General features: G+C 47.1%; 1 protein-coding gene across 1 annotated transcript in view; it reads right to left on the reverse strand.

Moving 5' to 3' along the window:
• Window positions 1–3,110: 3,110 nt before the first annotated feature.
• Window positions 3,111–24,971, reverse strand: part of APIP (APAF1 interacting protein) — a 42,501-nt gene continuing 20,640 nt past the window's right edge. Inside the window, exons 4-7 of the mRNA XM_082270875.1 lie at window positions 23,266–23,383; window positions 15,368–15,503; window positions 10,494–10,661; window positions 3,111–3,430 (exon numbers count right to left, since the gene is read on the reverse strand). Coding sequence (XP_082127001.1) covers window positions 3,331–3,430; window positions 10,494–10,661; window positions 15,368–15,503; window positions 23,266–23,383 — 522 coding nt within the window. The 3' untranslated portion in view covers window positions 3,111–3,330. The remainder of the gene's footprint in view (window positions 3,431–10,493; window positions 10,662–15,367; window positions 15,504–23,265; window positions 23,384–24,971) is intronic.

Here is a 24,971-nt window from a genome sequence, read left to right on the forward strand (position 1 = left end):
CCGCATCGATTGTCATTACAAGACAGCCGACCGTCGGCTATGGACGCCGGTATCGGGGTGATGCCTCTAGCTGCAGGAATCACTCCAGTACAGCACTTTCCCGAAATATCGGTAATATCGGTAACCTCCGGGGCCGATTCCAATATATCGGGGAAAGTGCATATCGGCCCCCGATATATCGGCATTGCTATCTATCTATCCCTAATAGGTACAATGGCCCAAGCTGGAACAATGTAACTATGTAAAATATATATTCATACCTGGAACTGCTCTTTAAAGGAAAACGAGGAGGTGGAATTGGAAGAATGACACTATTGTGAGAAGGTACGATCACCAACGGCTGGTTGTTGCAGTTGCAGCTATAATTTGTCAACATCTGGGTAAAAAGAGACTTTGATGGGAATTTACTGAAAAGACTGGTGCAGCTGTGCATGGCAACCAATCAGCTTTTAGCTTTCATTTTCTAAGCCTCACTGAACAGGCTGAAATTAGCTGATTGGTTATTATGCACCACTGCTCTAGATTCTATCTGCTCCAGTTTTAGAAAATTCCTCCCCCCCCCCCGTGTATTTTTTTTTTTTTAAAGGCTGGGTTCACACTAGTGCGAATTGGATGTGGGGTATGCATAACAAGAGAGTGTGCCTGGCTCTCAATGGAGGTGGTTCACACATCTCCATGGCAGCTGTGGAGCGGATTACACAGGGGTCCTGTGCATCTTTGGTTCAGTTTCAGATCCGAATTCAGGCAAAAGTTCGGGCTGGTTTCGTCCCTGAAATTGAGTACAGGGATGCACCGGTCCCCTGCTGTGAGCTGCATCCAATTTAGGTGTGAACCCAGCCTTAGGGTTTTGCCGCAATCTCACATCTTTCCACCAGATGGCCCTATAAATGAAATCTGTAATAGCAGATCTCTGTTCAGAGAACTTCTGAGATATGCAGGAAGGGGAAGCTGGGCTGCATATTAAAGCGGAGTTCCACCCAAAAGTGGAACTTCCGTTCATTTGCCTTCTCCCCCCCTCCGGTACCACATCTGGCACCTTTCAGGGGGGAATGGGTACCTGTTTTTGACAGGTACCCTTCCCCACTTCCGGGAGACGGCGCTGCGGCGCTGTCCCTCAGACGTTTGGCCCCCTCCTCCTCCCCCCGCTGCCGAGCCAATCCGAATGCGCAGCGTGCTTCGCGCATGTGCATTAGGGACCCGCCTGTGAAGCCGCAAGGCTCCACTGCCGGGTTCCCTCACCGGCAATGGCGGCGGCAGCACCCGACAGCTGATGGAAACATCGGCTGTGGTGCCGACATCGCTGGACTCCAGGACAGGTAAGTGTCCTAATATTAAAAGTCAGCAGCTACAGTATGTGTAGCTGCTGACTTTTTGGAGGGGGGGGAGGGGGAGGCTGGAACACTGCTTTAAGGTCTCATGTACACAGGATGTCATAAACACCGCTTTTACAGGTGGTTACATTTTCTTTCTGCCTCTAAACACCCCTCAGTGTTAACCTTGAGTCCAAGCACACAGGCCTTTACAGGCATTTAGAGGCAGAAAAAAAAAAAGACACTTGCATGTTGGGAAGCCCCAAATGCATCTAGATGCGTTTATGAGCTTTAATGCATTCTAATGGCCAGAACAAATTAATATTCTAGCCAATTGAATGCATTAATGCCAAACATGTGAACATGCATGCAAAAAGCGGCTTTAGGCACATTTTTTAAGCTGTGCTTTCCTCTCCTGGAGCAAAGGGAAAAAAAAAGTCCCATGTGCATGAGCTGAATAATCCAAGTGCTATTGTAACATTTATAATCTTTGAGAACATAAAAGAATATCAGCTGCATTCCACTTGGCTTTTCTTGCAGTGTTCAATAAACTGATTGCATACAATGATATCTCCACCCAAAAAACAGCCTTCTGATGCAATTCACCACTCCTGGCTTGTGTGAAAGCCAGGAGCGATGAAACGCGTCAAGAAAGGTTGGTTTTTGGATGGAAATATCGCTATATTCAGTCAATTTATTAACCACTCCCCGACCACCCACCGCATTTTTACTGTGGCAGTGTGGCTCTCCTGCGAGGAAACCGATGCACGGGTCAGGCAGCTCTGATTGCCGCCAGGCACCCGCGATCGCTCCCCGCTGAGAGAGAAGAACGGTCAGCTGTTGTAAACACAGCCGACCGTTCTTCTCCCTTTAATGATCACAGAGCGCCTGTAATCCTTCTATATAGGATCACAGGTCTCTATGATCATTTCACAAGCCACGCCCCCCCCCCACAGTTAGAATCACTCCCCTAGGCTCACATTTAACCCCTTGATCACCCACAACGTTAACCGCTTCCCTGCCAGTGTCATTATTACAGTGCATATTTTTAGCACTGATTACTGTAGTAATCTCACTGATCCCCCCCAAAAGTGTCAAAAATGTCAGTTAGGGTTCCGATCTGTCTGCCACAATCCCGCTAAAAATCGCAGATCGCTGCCATTACTAGTAAAAAAAACAAAAAAAACAATAAAAAAATGACAAATCTTTCCTGTAGTTTGTAGACATGTTAACTTTTGCGCATACCAATCAAAATACGCTTATTGTGATTTTTTTTTTACCAAAAAATGTGTAGCAGAAAACAAATTGGCCTAAAATGTTTGATTTCTGAAATTTTTTTGAGAATGTTATATAGCAGAATGTGAAAAATATTGCTTTTTTTTTTTTTTTCAGAATTGTCGCTATTTTTTGTTTAAAGCGCAAAAAAAAAAAAAAAAAAAAATCGCACAGGTGATCAAATACCACCAAAAGAAAGCTATATTTGTGGGAAAAAAAGGACATCAATTTTATTTGGGTACAGCGTCGCACGACAACGCAATTGTCCGTTAAAGTAACGCAGTGCCGAATCTCAAAATATGGCCTGGTCATTAAAGGGGGCAAATCCTTCCGGTCCAGAAGTGGTTAATTGGTGAAAAAAATACTGCAAGAAAAGCCAGGTGGAGTGCGGTTGATATTCTTTTATGTTCTCAGTGGAGACGGACTGCTCTGGCTGGTACCCGGGTTGTCCATGTGCAAGGGAGGCCAGGTCTGAGCGGAGATATAGATCTGTGTGCTTCCATTTATAATCATTCACACACACACTTACCTTCTCTAATGTTTATTAAAAGTTCACCTGCTCTGATTTTTGAACACAACACTAGGTATGACTGGCACTTCATACTATGATTAAAACATCAGAATAAAAAAATCAGTGGTGACATCACAGCCAAAGAGGACGATCACTTTACAGAATGAGGATTGGCGTCTTTTGCGGACAAAGTTCGGTTGTTTATTGTGCTGGAAATAATGTGAAGATCGATTTTTAAACAATTCCTTTCTCTTCTACAGGGAGAGCTGCTGGATCCAGTCCGAGTTGTTTCATCTGCACGGCGATGTCGAAGAGGTAATCGTAGCATTCGCACCTGGAATGGACACAGCATATTTATTAGGACATCTACCCGCAGGAGACACCAGGGCAGAATTCTCATACAGAGGTATGCTAGAAAAGGTAGTAGAACGAGTGCTACAGAGGACGCCCAAGGGAAGGGCGAAACACGTATAGCGAGGCTTGAGCGTGTTACGTCATATCCGGCCGGTGGAACGCATGCTGCAGGAGCAGCAACCACTGGGCCGATCAGCGCCATTCTTTTATCATTGTTTGTAAGTGGATTCTATGCGTCAATAAAAGTTTATGGTTTGATATACTTCACTATGGTAAGTTTTTTTTTTCACTGAGGAATACGGAGGTCAGCACTATCCTCCAGCAGCTTCCCGCAGACCTACACAGGATCACTTTTGGGACCCAGCTTCTGTCACATAGCAGAGTCATATACCGCAGAGTGATCTGAGCATGATCTACACACCTATATTTATTTGGTTTCTGGTGGGTAGGGAAGCATAAGGGGGAGCACCAGCACTTTATGCAAGATTGGAGCACAAAGCACTTCTGTCACTTTTGCACAGCAATTGGAGGAAGTTTATTTTCTGCATTTGAAGGACATTGATGTATATTAATCACTTTCTGTACTTGGCATTTTTATATATGTATTTATAATATTTGTTGTATTTATTATTATTGGCAAATGTTCATTTAGCAGCGCTGACACATCTTCACGTTCAGAACGTAGAACTGTATAAGGAAACCTTTCTGAACTATAGTTCTATGGATACCTAGGGTTCCTACTGATTTTGCAAGGGGTTCCTTGAGCAATGAGCAACTTCTACCTCTCAGAGAAATATTCACTGGTATCAATGATTTCTTTAGCTAAGGGCATTCATCCAACTGACCACCATTGTAATGGGTGTAAATATAAAATTGCAGTGCCCATAAAATTAATAAATTTTATGGGCGCTGCAATGTTATATTTTCTTGTTTGGTGAAGATTATGTGTTATATCTTTTGTATGCAAGCAGCTGTCCTTTACCTGCGCTGGACCTATTTTTTATTTTTCTATCCCATTGTAATGGGGGTGCTCTCTCATTGCCTCTCTGTGTAAGCCCGTCTCCCAATGACAACCAATATAAGGGGGCCCTTTTTACTGGGCACCTATGCTAAGAAGAATTTCACTGACCACCAATGTAATGGGCACTACACTGACCACCAATGTAAGGGGCGCTACCCTGACCACCAATGTAAGGGGCGCTACACTGACCACCAATGTAAGGGGCGCTACACTGACCACCAATGAAAGGGGAACTACACTGACCACCAATGAAAGGGGAACTACACTGACCACCAATGTAAGTGGCACTACACTGACCACCAATGTAAGGAGCGCTACGCTGACCACCAATGAAAGGTGCGCTACACTGGCCACCAATGTAAGGGGCGCTAGACTGGCCCCCAATGTAAGAGGCACTACACTGGCCACCAATGTAAGGGGTGCTACACTAGCCACCAATGTAAGGGGTGCTACACTGACCACCAATGAAAGGGACGCTACGTTGACCACCAATGTAAGAGGCACTACACTAGCCACCAATGTAAGGAGGAGTACACTGGCCAACAATGTAAGGGGCACTACACTGGCCACCATTGTAAGGGGCACTACACTGACCACCATTGTAAGGGGCACTACACTGGCCACCATTGTAAGGGGCACTACACTGGCCACCATTGTAAGGGGCACTACACTGGCCACCATTGTAAGGGGCACTACACTGGCCACCATTGTAAGGGGCACTACACTGGCCACCATTGTAAGGGGCACTACACTGGCCACCATTGTAAGGGGCACTACACTGGCCACCATTGTAAGGGCCACTACACTGGCCACCATTGTAAGGGCCACTACGCTGACCACCAATACAAGGGGCACTACACTGGCCACCAATGCAAGGGGCACTACACTGGCCACCAATGTAAGGGGCACTACACTGGCCACCATTGTAAGGGACACTACATGGCCACCATTGTAAGGGGCACTACGCTGACCACCAATGTAAGGGGCACTAAGCTGACCACCAATGCAAGGGGCACTACACTGACCACCAATGCAAGGGGCACTACACTGGCCACCAATGTAAGGGGCACTAAACTTACCCCCAATGTAAGCGACACTACACTGGCCACCAACTAACCTACCCTCCCATTAAACTATTCCAAGCAGTAAATCGCAGTACAGATCTATTTGGTATCTGCTTAACCACTTGCTGACCAGGCCTTTTCTGCAACTTTTTGTTTACAAGTTTAAATTAGTATTTTTTGCTAGAAAACCAATTTAGAACCCTTAAACATTAAATATTTTTTTTAGTAGAGACTCTAGAGAATAAAATGGCGATCGTTGCAATATTTTATGTCACATTGTATTTGCACAGCGGTCTTTCACACGCAATATTTTTTGGGGGAAAGATACACTTTAATGAATTTTAAAAACACAAAACACTAAAAAGTTAGCCCAATTTTTTTTTTTTGTAGAATGTGAAAGATGATGTTAGGATGAGTAAATGGATACTAAACATGTCATGCTTTAAAATTGCGCACGCTCATGGAATGGCGACAAACTACAGTACTGAAAAATCTTTATAGGTGATGCTTTAAATTGTTTTTTACCGGTACTAGTTACCTGTTTAGAGTTACAGGGGAGGTCTTGCAATAGAATTATTGCTGTAACGATCGCGGCGATACCTCACATGTGTGGTTTGAACACCGTTTACATATGTGGGCGCGACTTACGTATGTATTCACTTGTGCACGTGAGCATGGAGGGACGGGGGCACTTTCATTTTTTTTTTCTTATTTATTTTTACTTTCGATCTTTACACTGTCCATATATTTTCATTATTTTTTATCACTGTTATTCCTATTACAAGGAATGCAAACATCCCTTGTAATAGAAATAAGATTGGCAGGTCCTCTTTATTGAGAGATCTGGGGTCAAAAAGACCCCAGATCTCTCATTTACCCCAAAAAACAAAAAAACTAAATAAAATTTAGCCTTTAACAAAAAAAAAAATTCAGCCCTTTAGGCTATGTTCACATGTTAGCGTAGTGGACCGCGGGCAGAATTACCGCGATCAGGAAGTCATTGCAAATCGCGGGACGCCTGTGCGTTGCCGTTGATTTGCAATGGCACCCCAAACGCTGTGCGATGTTGCCGCGATTTCCGCCTGCTGAATCGCGGTAACATTGCGCAAACAAAATCGAAGAAGCTCTTGTACCTTTTTTGGGCGTCATGCGACCCGCGATTTTGTTTGCGGCAGGTGGAAATCGCGGCAACATCGCACAGCGTTTGGGGTGCTATTGCAAATCAATGGCAAAGCACAGGCGTTCCGCGATTTGCAAAGATTTCCGGATCGCGGGCAGAACCGCGTGATTCTGCCCGCGGTCCGCTATGCCAACATGTGAACGTAGCCTTAAGACCGAGAGGCGGAAGTGATGTCAGGTGTTGCTTCGGTCCACCAAGGGCATAGAGCCGATCTAGGCCCTCACTCGACTTCCTGCCCAGGAATCTGAGGGACCAGACTGGCTCCGGGCTTACTGACGGCTCCGGAAAGTTTAGAGATGACCGGGAAGTGGGGGGGCCGAGGGGGGGGGGGGGGAAAGGAACCTCTCCTGCCACCTCTAAAAGTGATCCCGTCGCTGGGACCACTTTTATCAGATGCATAATCTCCCACAGTGCAAGATAATACTGGGGTTATGGCAGCATCTAGCAATGGCATTTAACGTCAGAGTAATGATGTAAATGTGCTCTGGGCGGTCGGCAAGTGGTAAAGGGCAAGTTCACTTTTGGGAACATATTACACCTATTTTTAGGGTGGAACATGTAACATGTTCCCACTGCTGCAGCCACTGCCACCTCTCCCTGTGACAGCAGTATGGGGAGAAGTTCCCCCTACTAGCTGTCACTTTTTGAAAAGAGCGTGACCGTGCAGGGCTCCGCCCACACGGCCGCATCATTTACTCACACAGCTCTGTGCGTGAATGAAATACAAGCTCCAACATCCTTTGCAGATATCGGCTTGTAGTTCTCAATGAACTACCCCGTACTGTTCTGGTAGTTCATGGAGTCTTCCTGTTAGTGTGTAACTGAATGCTCGGACGAGGTACAAGCGCACAAATTACACACAGATTCTGCAAGAGCCCTGCACAGCACCCATGATCTGCTGATCTCTGGTGCAATGCTTTGCAGGCTCCCAATAAATAAAAATTAATGCACATTTTTTTTACCTGAAAAAAAAAAATATGCTTTTATTAATTTTTCAAAAAAAGTGAACTAAACCTTTAAAAGAGAAGTATGGAGGTTTTTTGCAGACTCTTACTTACCTAGGTGGAGGCATTGGTCCGATGCTGCATCTTTCCCCTGCCCAGTTCCTGCTCTCTGCTCTGCGCCTCCCCCAATGCTCACTGGAGCACTGGGCGGGAGCAACTGGCTGAGGCTCTCACTGAGAGGCTGAGCTGGGTGTCGGTATGTGGGCAGATCCTGACTTCGTTGTCTTGCCCGAGCCTGAACCGGCTCTTTGACGTCAGCCGCCAGCAGGCTTCAACCCGCTGTCTGCTGCAAACGGGTCACAGGAGTGCAGAACGCTAACGAGCTTTGGCTGAACTTCTCTTTTTAGCACAGTCATAATTCCTGAGCCCTGATTAAGGTGGGGGGGGGGGGGGGTGTTTATCTTAAGCTGGCCATACACCATACAATTTTCTTATTAAATTTTCTTTATATTTACACTTTATTACCAAAAGTATTGGGACGCCTGCCTTTACACGCACATGAACTTTAATGGCACCCCAGTCTTAGTCCGTATTGAGTTGGAAGGCTGCCCACAAGGTTTAGGAGTGTGTCTATGGGGATGTTTGACCATTCTTCCAGAGGCGCATTTGTGAGGTCAGGCACTGATATTGGACGAGAAGACCTGGCTCGCAGTCTCCACTCTAATTCATCACAAAGGTGTTCTATCGGGTTGAGGTCAGGACTCTGTGCAGGACAGTCAAGTTCCTCCACCCCAAACTCGCTCATCCATGTCTTTATGGACCTTGCTTTGTGCACTGGTGTGCAGTCGTGTTGGAACAGGAAGGGCCAACCCTAAACTGTTTCCACAAAGTTGGGAGCATGAAATTGTCCAAAATGTCTTGGTATGCTGATGCCTTAAGAGTTCCCTTCACTGGAATTAAGGGGCCAAGCCCAACCCCTGAAAAACAACCCCACACCATAATCCCCTCTCCACCAAATGATTTGGACCAGTGCACAAAGCAAGGTCCATAAAGACATGGATGAGCGAGTTTGGGGTGGAGGAACTCGACTGGCCTGCACAGAGTTCTGACTTCAACCGATAGAACACCTTTGGAATCAATTAGAGCGGAGACTGCGAGCCAGATCTCCCAGCTGCTGATCTTTCCCTATTACTGACTTCCATGCATTGTTCTGCACTGTCTCTCCGTGTGGAGGAGACCATCTTGGTAGAGGCAGGGCTTTGCTTTCCTATGTCAAAGCCTTCGGCAAGGAGAACAGTTAGCACAGTAGTGACTTCACCAAATCTCCCAAACTAGGGGCAGCATTGCCTTTGAGAATCTCACACTGCCGATACATAGGAAGCTGTAAGCCACAGAAGTGCCCAAGAACATCACATACCAGAAGTTTACTACTACTTTTCAAGAATTTCTTGGGGTAATGTTTAGGCACAATTAACCAGAGTTGTATAAAGTACTCGAAACCCATACTTGAGTAAAAGTACAAGTGCTCAATCAAAAAGTGACTTGAGTAGAAATGGAAGTGCTCGATCAAAAAGTGACTTGAGTAGAAGTACTAATGTATTCAACATTTTTTGTAATTAAGTATTGCAAGTAGTTTTTTTAAAAAATGTTGCTACTCAAGTACTGAAAGTAAAAGTACAAGTACTGTGTTATGTAGTTATTAAAGAAAGAAGTCGAAAGAAGTCAAAAGTACACATGACATTATACACATTTTTTTTTGAGCTTCATGAAACTTGCCATCTACTGTTCTGGCAGTGGTAATTTTTATAATTGTAACGAGTAACTATGCAGCACAAAAAAAAGTATTGAAATCATTGAAAAAATATAGTGAAGTAAAAGTGGAAGTAGGAGAAAAAAATTCTACTCTAGGAAAGTACAGATACCGCCTTTCAGTACTTAAGTACAGTAGTGAAGTAGTTCTACTTAGTTACTATACATCTCTGCAATTAACTACGTCTTGATGTTTCCTATAGGATATCAAATCTTCACTTTTAGACCCCGTTCAGACAGGGGCGACACGACTTGCTGGGGCGACCTGTGTGCACCGCGACCTCGGCGCGACTTGCACGGACTTCATATAATTGAAGTCAATGCAAGTCGCCTCCAGGTCGCCCCAAAGTAGTACAGGACCCTTTTTCTAAGTCGGAGCGACTTGTGTCGCTCCTATTAGAACGGGTCCTGTACTATTCAATGGCGGGCGACCAAGTCGCCTGACAAGTCGCGCTAGTGTGAATGGAGTCTTAAGCCCCGTACACACGCACAGATTGTTGGCCAACTTTTGTCCAGTGCTGTTTGTTGGTTGAAATGTGCTCCAGACTTGCACTGGACTTTTGTTGGCCAACAAAAACCAACTTCAGAAGTGATGTCATGTGATAGTTGACTTTCCCTGTGTTTTTTCTTCTCTGAGCATGCCCAGTCTTGCTCATCTGATTTTTGTCTGCCGAAATCTGTACTGACTGAGGAACAATCGGCCGTTCTTTGTTGGCCAACAAAAATTTTATAGTCTGCACACCAGAATTTTTTCGGCCGAAAATTCGCAGTTGGTTGTCGGAAGCATCATACTAACAAACCTACAATCTGCAGATCGGACGTTGGCCAACAATTTACGGCCAACAATCTGTGCATGTGTACGGGGCTTTAGAGTTTAGTTCCATTTTAAGATTTAGATTCAACTTTATTACAGTCTTCCACAACTAGCCTTGCCATGCTCAGGTTATTCTCGGATAACCAAGAATACAGAAACATTGTGACTCTTGTAAATTTTCACAGTGAAATGGTTTCATATAAACACGTACATAGTCTTAGCTTTCTCCCAGCTGTCTCCCCAGACGTAGACTCCATGGCGGCGCACCAGCACGGCGCAGGAATCCGGGTATTCTGTCATGGCTTTTGCCATCCGGTCTTTAAGGTCTTTCTCTTCTGGTGTGTTCTCCACGATGGGGACCACTAGGAGGTCATCATACCTGCAAGAAAGTGTGACATCATTACATAAAAGTGTAACTTCAGCAAACCTGATTTTAGATAAACTGGGGATGGGGGAAGAGTCTCTGTTGGGTTCTTACTGCTCACTGTGAGCCAGCTTACGTGTCTCAATAACAGGTGGGAAGGAGAAATAGTGAGAAATCTTGGCAGATGTAGAATAAATAAAGTCCAGAGGATATTTTAGGTACTAATAGTTACTGACAGATTTAATTAAAGTCAAAATGTAGCCAGATTATGGACTTTTAAATATTGAAGTGGTTGTAAAAGCTGAAAGTTTTTTTTTTTTTTCTTCACCCCAATGCATTCTCTGCATTAAGGTAAAAACCTTTTCTGTGCACCTCCCCCCCCCCCCTTTATACTTACCTGAACCCGATCCAGTGATGTGCATGAGAGCGGCGGCTCTCTCAGCTTTTCCTCCTCATAGGCTCAGAGACAGCAGTGGGAGCCATTGGCTCCTGCTGCTGTCAGCTAGAGGGGGGGGGGGGCGGGTGCCGAGCCGCGCTCTGTGTGTCTACAGACACACAAAGTCTGCTTGGGAGCGAGCCTACACAACTGCCCCCATAGCAAGTGGATTGTTATATTGGGCACTCGGCGGGTGGTTGGTGGAAGCCAGGAGCGCAAACACAGGACCGAGCAGGAAGAGGATGACAGGGACTGCTCTGCGCAAAAGCATCGCACAGAGCAGGTAAGTATGATATATGGTTTTTTTTCTATTGCATTTACAATCATTTTAAGGTATCATTATGAAAATTCAAATATTTGTATTTCCTTAACCAGCAACAAATATTTTAAAACAAGATCTCACTGACCTCTGTAACTATAAATACTGTGGAGTAATCTCTTTCACAAGAAATGCACTGAATGAGGACTAATCAGACAGGAGCAGGGTGATCTGGACTACTGAGTCACTGCTGGGAGAGGGGAGCAAGGTGTTGTGAGCTAATGAGTCCCTGCTAGTAAAGGGGAGCAGAATGATCTGAGCTGTTAAGTCACTGCTAGGAGGAAAGAGCAGGAGAGCTGCTAAAATCAAAGAGGAACTCCGGCTGACCCCCCCACTTTTTTTATTCCATTTTTTTTAATGCACATTTCAGATACTCACCCATTCAGTGGATCCAGTGGTGACCCGCTGAGATCATCTCATGCTCTGCTCGGCCACAGCTCAGTCCCGTGTTGCCATGTTCTTTCTAACATCATTGTGAGGCCTGCCGGCTCTTTCGGGTTCAGCAGGCGGGCCTCTCGATGACGTGCTGATAGACCCGCCCCCTCCTCCTGTTGTTCAATGAAAGGCTATACCTCCTGGGATATGTGATGTATGTAGCACTGCCCCCCAGAGGACTGCTGAGAATTACACTTTCTGGATTCCCCTGGGTTACCAGTAGCAACTGATAGCAGATAAACAGCAATGAAAGTCCTTGGCTCAGTCAATAATCAATCCAGGGGATGTTGGTTTTTGTGTTTTGTTTTTATTTGGAACTTGGATAGGAGAAGGGATGAGTGGAATACTCCAACTATTAACTATTCACAGTCTTGAGGACAGCGAACTGTAGAATGTGGCAAGGCCACTTGCTACTGAAGTGAAGATACTTTAAAGGTTCCTGCTTGGTTATTCTCTTCAGGGTTCTAACTTGGCACCCCCTTTACACTCACTGCCTGTGTGCTGACCCCTGTCCCCTGACTCTAGCCTCTGGAGGGGTCCCCTTCCTGGCAGACCCCTGGGCAAGTTGTTCTGTACTCACGGACACTGTTTTCCAGAGTCACCGTTGCCTCCAACTCCACTAGTCCGCTTCCACTGGACCTCTGGGTTCAGTCACACTTTCTGGTTCACTAGGTTGACTGCCTGTGACCACCTTTCACAGCTTCAGAAGAGGAGACAGCCGTCACCCTCCTTCTGGGACTTGGCTTCCCGCCCAAAGACCCCCTGCCACATGTGTCCTTGGCTTTTATAGCCTATCCCAGGATGCACCACTGTCTGTGCCATCCCACTGAGACAGCTACAAAAGTCTGTGTGTCACTAGCTGGGGTTCCTCCACTGTCCAACAGGCCTCCCTATGTGGGGACACTCCCTCAGACCAGATAAATGACACACCAGACACACTGAACAGGCCTAAATAGTGATCATGCTCCCCTGATAAGCAGAGTGCAGCTATATTTTTGCCTGCTGCTCTCCTGATAGGCACCCAGAGCCAAAACTACGCTTCCTACCTTGCACCCATATAGGAGGGTGCTACATGTACATATCCCGGCAGGCACAGCGGGCAGTGTGAATGTCATTTGCCTAAGGTAAGTGACGTGCATGGGGAGGCGGGCGGACTTAAAATGTTACTAAACCCAGGAGCCCGCAGGTGGTATGTCTTAACATATTTAAGAAATTCTAGTGCCGGCTCGCCTCCTTCCATGGTGCAATCTTTGTTCTTGAGGTCGCACATCACATTAAAGGACCAAAATGGCATAGTGAAACTCTGACAAAACCCAGACTTCCATGCTACAGGACCACAGTTTACCCAAGAAGCTGTATGAAGGCACACAAATGCACCAGGAGACATCAAGGTTTCGCTTATGATGCCAGGTAGGGCTGAACGATAGTCGATGTGAACATCGATATCGTGCTGCGAGCGTGGGCGATAGTCACATCGCCGAACATACAATATGGAAGGCAGAGCAGTCAGGACTCAGTGGTGGTAGAAGGACACAGCCTGACATCCGTCCCAGATGTAGTCTGCCCTGCAGCTAGATCTTCTGATTGAGTGGTGAGCAGCGCGCCGTGAGCAGAGGCACAGCGAACCAATCAGGTGTGCCTGCACACCTGATTGGTTCGCTGTGCCGCTACTCACGAGGTGATTGGTTCACTATGCTGTGGGGCGGAAGTGTATTGTGGGGAGTGTGATTCCGATGCAAAGGAGCTGCCCGGGGGGGAGGACTACAACTCCCAGCGTTACCCCCACTTCCCGCGTTTCCGTTTGCCCCCAGCCAGAGAGATTCCCCCTACCTCCAACACAGGAGGTCAGGCCAACTGTTTCTATATGTAGCAGTATTTCCTGCATCAGTGCTGGATGTGGGTCTGCCATTGTTACCGTTACCACCAACAGCACATTTAAGCTTGTTGCCCAAGTGTGAGATCTGAGACAATGAACAGTCCGGCATCTTTTGTTTTTAGTTTTATTGCAGGAACTTGGATGGGAGCAGGGAATGAGTGGGATACTCATCTGGCTCAACTAGGTACAGAATTGGGACACTTGAGAAAAAAATGCCATCTAGCGCTGTCTTGGCACCAGCTGAAGGCCGACCAACGCTTACTGGCGCTTGTAAATCTGACTTGCTGTCTGCGAACTGAAACTTGACTTCTGATGCATCCTCACAGCTCAAAAGTCCTGTGCACTGCTCCCTGTAGTCTTCTCTGACTGACGTAGCCACTAGCAATGCTGCTGCAACACTTTACACTTCAGGGCTCAACCGCTGGCACCCCCTTTACTCTTCAGGGTAATCTCTGGCACCCCCTTTACTATATTCCTGTACCGGCTAGCTAGCTCCTGGATCCCTCTGACCTTCTCCGGGAGTGGTCCCCTCTGCTAGGCAGACCCCCAGGGACAGTTCACAGTACTCACGACAGTGCTGTATTTTGGCCTAGGCCAACAAGGCCCAGGCCTAGGGCAGCACTTTGCAGGGGGGCAGCAAAAAAGCTGCACCACGCATGAGAAAAAAACAACCTCCTCCCGACTCCCCCACTAAAAAGGGTCCCTGCCGGCTTGCGCAACACACTTTTAGTATAGTGCCAGTCTTGTAGGGTGAATTGGGCTGGAGGGCAGGGTCCAGGAAGCAAATCAGTCTGGCACCCCCATAAAGCGGTCACACTGCTACCTCCTGGTATGATATGATGGTATGATGATGGGCACTGCTGAGGCTAACCTTATGGGAACTGATGAGGCTACACTGATGGGAACTGATCTGATGGGAACACTGATGGGAACTGTGGTTTACAGATGAGAGGGCGAGACATAAACAGGAAGAGGTGTGGCCTTTACATGAAGGGGTGCATCATATTTAAATTAGGGGGTGCACAAGTTTAGTCAGGCCTAGGGCAGCACAAAACCTAAATACACCACTGACTCATGACTCAGAATGCTTTCCTGAAACTCAACCCCAACGCTCCGCTGCTCCTCAGCACACCGGGATCCTTCTCTGCAGCTCAGCTCAGCCCTGTATCCACTCAGGCAAGCCACCTGGGACACCCGATTCTTCCTGACAGGAGGAGAGACAGCCGTCACCTCCCTCCTGGGACTCTGCTTCCCGCCAAATACAATCTGTCATGTGCTCCCCACAGACTTATACCCTCTCCCAGAGTGCTGTGCGGCAGAATCTGCCCTTCAAGGATGGATACAAGCCCTGGTGTGCTATTGGTCAGGTTTCCTCCACTGCCCAATGAGAGCCCTCATTGGGATACAGTGGGGAGACTCCCCAACTCAACAGGCACACCTGGGAACACATGCCAGCCTAGCTGAAATCATGGCCTTGCTGATAAGCAGACAATGCCCACTATACTTTACTTAGCACCTACCTTGTAGGGTGCTACAATATAGAAAAAGATACCCAAGAAGAAAGTTTTACACATAAAATGTAGCAGAGAGTGTCATAACTTCCATCGTACTGATTGATACATATAATGTCAAGTCTTTCACTATCAGGGCTTCACCTGTAATAGTCTCCAGAGCTGCCTTTCTTTATTCCTTTAATCATCTCTTGGTGTGTGATCCGGAATTCCTTCCCGGGAAACAGCAGAGTGGCCAGCACAGCGGACTTGGAGTGAGTGTGGATCACAGCGCCGGCTCCTGGAAATACAAAACATTCACATTATCATTAAAATGGAAGCAAGAAAGTGTCACCCATATCAGAGAAAACAACACCTAGCAGGGATGACAAAAAAAATATGTGACTTCAGTGATTTTAAATCCCATCCAAATACTAATTTGTTCTCACGTGTGTTTTCATTACTGAGGGTGGACATTGGTCCTACTCATGACTGAACATTTAGACCCCATTCAAACTAGCGCAACTTGTCAGGCGCGGTCAGTCGCCTGCCATTGAATAGTACAGGACCCGTTCTAATAGGAGCGACACAAGTCGCTCCGACTTTGAAAAAGGGTCCTGTACTACTTTGGGGCGACCTGGAGACGACTTGCATTGACTTCAATTATATGAAGTTTGTGCAAGTCGCGCCGAGGTCGCGGTGCGCGCTGTGCACCGCGACTTCACAGGTCGCCCCCAGCAAGTCGTGTCGCCCCTGTCTGAACGGGGTCTTAGGGCTCTTTCACACAGGCGGACCTTCAGATCCACCTGTCCGTTTTTTTGGCAGATCTGAACGGTCCCCCCATGCATCCCTGTGGGGCATCGGATGTCAGAGGAGACATGTCCGCTGACATCCGATCCTTCAAATCTGGACGGATGGATCCCTATTTTCCATCCGTCCAGCAGATCGGATCGGATGAATACGAACTGACGATCCGTTCCCATCCAATTCCCCCATAGAGATGTATGGGGAACTGACAGCTGTGTCTCCGCACACAGCACGGAGAACAGCTGTCATCCTCCTGCTCAGCGGGGGATCAGCGGATCAATCCCGCGCTGGGATAAACGGAGTCCGTCCGACGGACGGAGTGTGTGAAAGGGGCCTTAGGGTCCTTTCACACGGGCGGTGTGCCCGACAAACTCTGTTTTGCTCAGCGGGGATCGATCCGCCGATCCCCGCTGAGCAGGTGGATGACAGCTCCATCTATGCTTACTTTGCAGAGACGGAGCTGTCAGATCCCCGCTCTCCTCTATGGGGAGATCGGATGGGAATGGACCGCCTGTCCGTTTTCATCCGATCGATCCTCCAGACAGATGGAAAATAGGGTTTCTTTCCATCCGCGAGGATTTCACGGACAGTATCGGATCGGAGGGCAGCGTGTGTCAGCAGACATCAGCTGTTCCATTGGGGTGCATGGAGCATCCGATCAGGTCCATCTGAAAAATTGACAGGCGGACCTGATCAGAAAGCCCGTTTGAAAGGTCCCTAAGTCCTCATGCACACGGGACATTTTTACAGCGGCTGTTTTTGGCGTCACATTTTTTCTGCAGCCAGTAAACTCCCCAGCATGTTATCCTAGGTGTCCATGCACACACAGGCTGTTATCAGCAGTTTGTGGCTGGAAAACCCCCAGAACTAGAGGGTTTTAAGAAGCGTTTTTCAGCTGTAAAAATGCTCTAAAAACACATAAAAACACCAAAAACCCGGCTATTCTGCGTTTATCAACATTTTTGAGCCGTGAGCTTTTGTGGAAGTATAGTTTTGCTAAAAAAAGAAAAAAAAAAAAAAAAACGCTACAGCTGAAGAAGCGTAAAAACGCGAATACAAAAAAGCTGAAAAACACCTTCTACAGCTACGGCTTTTTAATGAAGTTTTTTAAAAACGTCCAGTGCACATGAGGCCTTAAAGCGGAGTTCCGGCCTCAAATACCTTTTTTAACTAAAAATACCCCTATAATACTAATCCATCGCCCTTTAATGAACCGCTATTCTCATACTTACAAGGTGTATAGTATTGGATTTTAGGCAAAATTTTACTTTTAAAAACGCTGTCTGGGCGCGGCCATCTTGGATGTGGGCATCTGAAGCCGCAGTGTAATCTGCTGTGTCCTTCTTCCTGATTCCAGGGAGTGTTCTGGGAGTTCTTCCTGATTCCAGCCTCCTTGGAGTGATGGCAAACAGCTCCCAGGATGCAATGCAAAGGCGGAAGTGATGTCAGTGGCCGCGGCCACAGTGGGGGGAGAAGGAGGAAGTACAATCAAAAATGCCGTGAAAATAAGGTAAGGGACCCCCAAAAAAAATTGAAAATGCCCAATTGTTGATCAGCATAGCGAGCACTCCTGGAATCACTAAAGTTGCAAAATAGGCCGGAACTCCGCTTTAAGAAGAGTTTTTCAGCTGTAAAAACGCTTTAACTCTGATAAAAGCTTAAAAATTGCAGAAAAATGCGGCTTTTCAGTGTTTATCAATGTTTTTGAGCCGTAAGATTTTGTGGGAATAAAGTGTTGCTAAAAAAAAAAACTAAAATATGCGAAAGCTGAAAAAAGCTAAAAAACGCTGAAAAACGCTACTGAGTAAAAGCTGAAAAACAGCTTCAGCTTTCTACTGACATTTTAATAACATCCGGTGTGCATGAGGCGTAATACAATTTTGCACTGTTTATAGATAAGCGCATTGGATTCTATATATACCATTTACAGTATAGTACATACTCCAAGAATATATACAATGTATAGCAACAAGCTATTAAAGGAGATTGTCCTAGGCAAAAGTGAGAAGAAAGGAACAACAGCGCCACCTACTGGTTTCCTAAATAAAATTCCTAGATGAACTTCATAAAGAGATCCTGCAAAGCAGTGCCATCTTAAGATTATTAAAGGGCCCCGGGCAATGCACCGCCTACACAATCACCCACGAGAATAAAAATGAAATATTATTGATAAGGCGATATTTATTGGTACAGCAGTGCCAGGCTAATGACAGCTTCCAAGTTTTTGGCGGCTGGGTCCAGTGAACACACATGGACGGGAGTCAGACTGGACTGTCCTGTGTGTGCCTGTTCCCGTGGAGGTGGACAGCCATTCCTGCAGTTTTGGGCTCCCCCTCCACGGCCCAAGTGGCCTGACAGGCGCTTGCCACCTGCTAAGTTTGGCGGTGGGATGCACACAGAAATCGGGACTAATGCTTGGCTGGGGCTGGGTCGCTGGGCAGGTGGGGCCCCCGGGCAACTTCCCAGCGTGCCCATTCGGAAAGATGGCCCTGCTGCCAAGGACTAATCTTTTGAGCCTGGGTTCACACTATTGCGATGCGGGAACCAGCACGATTAGAGTGCAGGTTTCCGCATCGCATCTCCCTTGCAGGCAATTCACACTGCCCTCTACGAACCACTGAGGGTGTCAATACAAATTTAATGACACCCCCAAATCAGTTTGCAGAACATTGAATTCAGACAGGAATCAGATGACATGGGTGTAAACCAAAAAGAGGTTCCTGTAGCATTTCCGTGCAAATGCAATGCGAGTTCAGCCATACAATCTGTATGGCTAAATTCGCATCGCACAGACATCGCATGCGATCTGCAGAGCAATGTGGTGCAAATCACATGCGATGTCTGTGTTCGCAATAGTGTGAACCCAGGCTTAATGTAGATGCACAAAAATGTCACCTTAAAGTGGAAGGCAAGTCAAAACCTAACTCTACTCCCATCCTCATTCTTAGTCCCGGTTCACACCTATGCGATGTGGGAACCCTGCGAATCCACTGCGGGTTCCTGCATCGCATACAACTCACAGGCAGTTCACACTGCCATATGCAAATCGCTGAGAGTGTCAATATAAAGTTAACGACACCCCCAGATCAGTTCACATATCGCAGTGCGAACTGTCAGTTCGGACATGAATCAGATCGCATAGGTGTGAACACCATGCGATCTGATTCTGGTGGGGACCCAAAAAATTGTATATTTTTCTTCAATAACAAGGTAAGTAAACAAAAAAAAAAAAACGTAACTATCCATTTCTTTTTCAGGTGACCAAAAGCAAGCGGATGGCCCAAAATTGATTATGTCGATTTTGTAGCCGGAACTCCGCTTTAAATGGAGTTAGGTTTTAACTTGACTGCTACTTTAAAGTGTAAAAAAAACTATAGGGACTCCTTTACACTGGCACCAGCCTTTGCAACCCCTCTGAAAAGCAGTCTGCGGTGGATCGCTATTTAGGGGGCATTTGTCAGGCAGTAGGGAGGCGATAGGTCACCTCCTCACTGCCCGTTTCCATGCTGAATATCCTGTATCACCGCACACATTGCATGCGATTGTGGAAAAAGCGATATTCCCTTAAATGAGTCCCGTTCAGCGGCGGTACTGCTAATCGAATGTGACAGGGGGTGCCATTTTTGTGGCGCCATGTGTACAACCCCCCCAAACTGGAGTCTCCTGGAGCACTGCAATGCTTATATTTGGCTGGCCCATCCTCTTTTTTCCGCTGCCTGTGCCAATGCTGTAAAAGCCCATAGACTTCCATAACAGGAGGACGGATCCTTCATAGCTTGGAAAACATTCTCTTATGTCTGAAGGCAGACTTACACGGGACATTTAGGCCTCTTTCACACTTGTGCGACTTGTCCTGCAATTTGGGACTGCAAAGTCGCATGGCAAGTCTTACTCCACGATTCCCAATGAGTACCGTTCAGATCTGTACCACTTCAAGTTGCAACGACTTCAAAGTAGTCCCTGCACTACTTTGGAACAATTTTAATGCGTTTTGAGGTCCAAAGGCATAGGCATTGCTTCACGTCTAGTCAAAAAGTGCCGCGCTATCAATGACTATGTTGGACTGCCAAACAAATGGTTAAATATGACCGTTAAGAAATGCTCCGTATATAATCACGAGGAGCAACTATCAGTGCAATATGACCATTAAGGAACACTCCGTATATAATTATGGACATAAGGAGCAACTATCCCCCCCCCCCCCCACAGAGTAAAAGCTACCATATTACAAAGGTAAGGCAAGGCTGCACCGCACACCCTCCCCCCATCGCCGGCTCACTCACCGTGAAGGGCAGGCAGGCAGCAGCAGCGGCGGCTTCTCCGAAGTCCCCTGCGTCTCCTCGAGTACTCCCTCCTCCCTGGCCAATGGCATGGCTTTGCCTTTCGGCCAATCGGGAAAGGGGTTTCAGGACCCGCTTCCTGATTGGCCAGGAGGAGGATCCGTGTGACGATAGCGAATATTCATTCGCTATTGTCACACAACTGGGTGGGCTCAGGGTGCAGTGCTCTGCGTCCCGAGCCCACGCTTTTCTGAAGCCTATTAGAGCCTCTGGCTCTAAAAACGTGCTTCAGAAAAAAAAAAAACCCCATTGAACTCCATGCGTCTTGCATGTAATTTAGGGGGCCGGACACACGGATCAGGGGGGGCAGCGCCCCTGCTCCTTCAATGCACCAGCCGCCACTGGCTATCAGTAGAAGAAATACCATATATGCCGGCGTATAAGACGACTTTTTAACCTTAAAAACATCCCCCAAAAAATAGGGGGATCATCTTATACGCGGAGTATAAAATGTGGGGACTACTTTACATGGCCCAAAAACGAACGTCCCTATTAATCTCTCAACGCGCTGGATGTGCAGTATTACTGTATGTACAGTATCTTCGGCTACATACAGTATACCGCGCTGAGCCAATCACAGTGAGCGATATATTCTATTATTGAATACAAAGCCTGCTTGGATTGGCTGAGTCAGAGAGAGTAACATCATCAGCCCGCCTCTCTGACTCTGGCTTTGTATTCAATAATAGAATACATCGCTCACCGTGATTGGCTCAGCGCGTTATACTGTATAAAAGCGGAAGCTACGGTACATAAGGTATTACTGCACATCCAGCGCATTGAGAGATTAATAGAGACATTTATTTTTTTCCATTTTGGGCCATGTAAAGTACAGTAGTCCTCACATTTTATACTCCGCTACGGTACAGACATTATTTTTTGGGCTGCCTCGGAAGAGGGGTAGTCTAAGGCTCCATGCACACGGGGCGTCAAAAAAACGAGCTCCAAAGCTGTTTCTTGATGCCAGGAAAAAGCAGCTGTAAAAACGTGCTTTTAGTAGCTTTTTCCATTTGTGTTATTGCACGTTTGGCCACGTAGCTTTTAGCAGCGTTTTTTCTGCCTCCATTTAAAATCAATGGTTCCCTATCGGAGCCTATTGATTTTGAATGGAAGTCGCACAAGTCGGATCAGTCGCGGTGCGACTTGCGCTGTGAGAATCTTGAGGGGGAACTCCACGCCAAAAATGGGGAAAAAAACGGCGTGGGGTTCCCCCCCAGGTTCCAAACCAGGCCCTTCGGGTCTGGTATGGAATTTGAGGGTAGCCCCACGCCAAAAAAACGGCGTGGGGTCCCCCCCCCAAAATCCATACCAGACCCTTATCCGAGCATGCAGCCCGGCAGGCCAGGAAAGGGGAGGGGACGAGCTCTGCACCCCCCACCTCAAAGCACCTTGCCCCCATGTTGATGAGGACAAGGGCCTCATCCCCACAACCCTGGCCAGTGGTTGTGGGGGTCTGCGGGCAGGGGGCTCATCGGAATCTGGAAGCCCCCTTTAACAAGGGTGGCCCCCCAGATCCCGGACCCCTTCCCTATGTGAATGGGTATTCACACCCCCCCATGTTGAGGGCTTGTGGCCTGGTGTGGTCCGGGGGGGTGGGGCCGCTCGCTCGTCCCCTCCCCTTTCCTGGCCTGCCGGGCTGCATGCTCGGATAAGGGTCTGGTATGGATTCTGGGGGGAACCCCACGCCGTTTTTTTCCCCATTTTGGCGTGGAGTTCCCCCTCAAGATTCTCATAGCGCAAGGTGCGCCTTCCATTCAAATCAATAGGCTCCCATAGGGAACCATTGATTTTGAATGGAAGAAAAAAAACTATAACATGGCTTAACGCACGTTAAGCAACGTTATTCAGCCTTAAGCAGCGTCAGACATTTTTACAGCTTGACGCTGCAGCTCCAGAACGCACAGTTCCTGGGTTTTTTTTGGAGCTGTAAAACGCCTATTCCACTTGGAGCTCCTAAAAGCTCTATGTGTGCATGAGGCCATAGAATAACATGGATGGGCGTTCTGCAGCTGCAAAAAAAAAAGTCTGACGCTGCTAACAGCAGCTCCAAAAACGTCCAGTGTGCATGAGGCCTTATAGGGCGAGTATAGCCCAAAACCTATATTTTAACTTAAAAATTAGGGGGTCGTCTTATACGCCCAGTCCTCTTATACGCCGGCAAATACGGTATGCCAGGACTGGGCGGAAAGGGGTTATAGGAGAATCCCTTGGATAAACAAATTTGTCCTTTTTAATATAAAAGTGTTACCCCCAGCCTTTTGGCTCTCCTAGGCAGTGGCGTAGCGTGGGTGGTGCAGGGGGGGCCGGCCGCACCGGGCGCAACATTTGGGGGGGCGCATCCCATGCCAGTGTCACTCTAGCAAACTTTAAAAATTCTTCCTAGCGTGTCACTTCAGCCGCCGCCATCTTCAGGCTAAACGATGGCCGGTCGGCGCCCTGTGATTGGGCCAACATTGTCATGTGCGGCAGCGGGGCTGGCCAGTGGCAGAGCCCTGCCTCGCTTCTGGAGCCCGCCTCGCCGCCTTCTAAGTCAGCCCTGCATGTGCCTCCGTCCCTCCTCCTCTAAGCTCTCACAATCCTCCCCGACCCGCCCCCTGTAAGGGCTCGATGACGCAGTGGTATCCTCTGTGTAGTGGGCAGTGTAGTGTAGTGGGCAGTGTAGTGGTCAGGTAGGAATCGGGTAGGTCATTGTAAGGGTCAGTGTCGTGGACAGGTAGGTCAGTGTAGTGGCCAGTACAGGAATAAGGTATGTTAGCGTAGTGGACTGGTAGGTCAGTATAGGAATCAGGCTGGTCAGTACTATTGTAGGAAGGGACTCGGGGAGTACTAAAAGTCCGCATGTTAGGGGGCGCAAATTACTTGCCTTGCCCCGGGCGCTGACAACCCACGCTACGCCACTGCTCCTAGGACACATACCTCTTAAGGTGTAAGCGTTCATGAACAGCGGCGTGCACTGACTCTTCTTCAGATTCTTGTAAGGTGGAGGGCAGCTGATGTCTCTCTCATCGATATCGCAGACAAACAGATCATCCGGCTGCAGGATAGAACAAACATACATGGAATACTTTTGTGATATTTTATTGATCATTTCTCTTTATTTCTACATTTAGCTTAATTTGATGAGGCAAAAAGCAACATACAAAGTGAAGTAACCAGTGAGGGGAGATTAAGGCTCGGTTCACACCTATGCATTTTTTTAATGTTTTTTTTGCAGAAACGCACTACAGCCCATTAACCATGGTTTCCTATGGGGCACATTCACATCTATGTTTTTTTCAGCTGCTGCATTTTTGGAAAGGGATGGTGTGTTTGTGGTTCAATAGACTTCAATGGAGAAGCTCCAGATAAGTATGTAGTGCATTTTTGCCACAATTTGCATTGTGCGTTTTTTAAACCACCCAACAAAAAATTGGCCAAAAAAAAAAAATGCATCAAAAACGCAAAATGCATCACAAAAAGCAAGGCGGAATTGGATCAAAAGCAAACTGCATAGGTGTGAACTTAGCCTTACTAAGACAGTAAGCAATCGGCTTCTGTATGCACAAGTCATAAATCTCCCCCACAGTGACAACTAACGCTGTCCATACATTATACCATGTTCCTTTAGATTTACCAAAGCCATATAATGAGGCCCAACCTAAACCCTTACAATCTAAATGCAATCAGGCAAGCCCTTGCAACTACATAGCTTAAGGTAAATTTAAGGCTACGTTCTCATGTCGGAGTAGCGATCGTGGGCAGAATCACCGCGATTCTGCCCGTGATCCGGAAATCATTGCAAATCGCGGGACGCCTGTGCGTTGCCCGTGATTTGCAATAGCACCCCAAACGCTGTGCAATGTTGCCGCGATTTTCGCCTGCCGAATCGCGGTAACATTGCACAAAAAAAATTGCGGGAAGCATGACGCCCCAAAGAAGCTCTTGTACCTTTTTTGGCGTCATGCGTCCCGCAATTTTTTTTGCGTGATGTTACCGCGATTCGGCAGGCGGAAATCGCGGCAACATTGCACAGCGTTTGGGGTGCCATTGCAAATCAACGGCAACGCACAGGTGTCCCGCGATTTGCAATGATTTCCGGATCGCGGGCAGAATCGCGGTGATTACTCACACACACACACATACACAGAAGCTGGCAGGCAAGGGGGGGGGGTTGAGGGAGAGGAGAGCTGCGGGATGACGGAGGCAAGTAAACTGACCACGGTAATCAGGGATCGGCTGCCATGATCACTGTGGTTGGATCAACCTGTTTTTTTACAGCTTAGAAAAAGGACAGTTTAGACAGCACAAGCACTGTGCTGCTTAACCTTCTATAAGGGAACAAGATCTCTTTTATTTTTTAAGGTTACAATAACTTTAAGGGATATAGAACTGCATTAATTGAGGTCTTTTATATCTAGCTGGAGTTAAGATTTATATATATAAAAAAAGGGGGCATTAGCATTATTTTCTGTTGGAATCCGGCCGAGACAAAATCTGCGCATCCTCTGTTCCCTATCAATAATAGATTGTACATTCTGCAATGATATATAGCCCCTTGTGTCTTCTTCCTAGTCCACATCTCAGACAAACACTGTTTACTTATAAAATATTCAAGCCGTAGTTTATGTCCCTGCATTGTTGGG

Source organism: Pelophylax lessonae (assembly GCF_965119305.1).
Source record: "Pelophylax lessonae genome assembly, chromosome: 10".
Classification (NCBI taxonomy): Eukaryota; Metazoa; Chordata; class Amphibia; order Anura; family Ranidae; genus Pelophylax; species Pelophylax lessonae.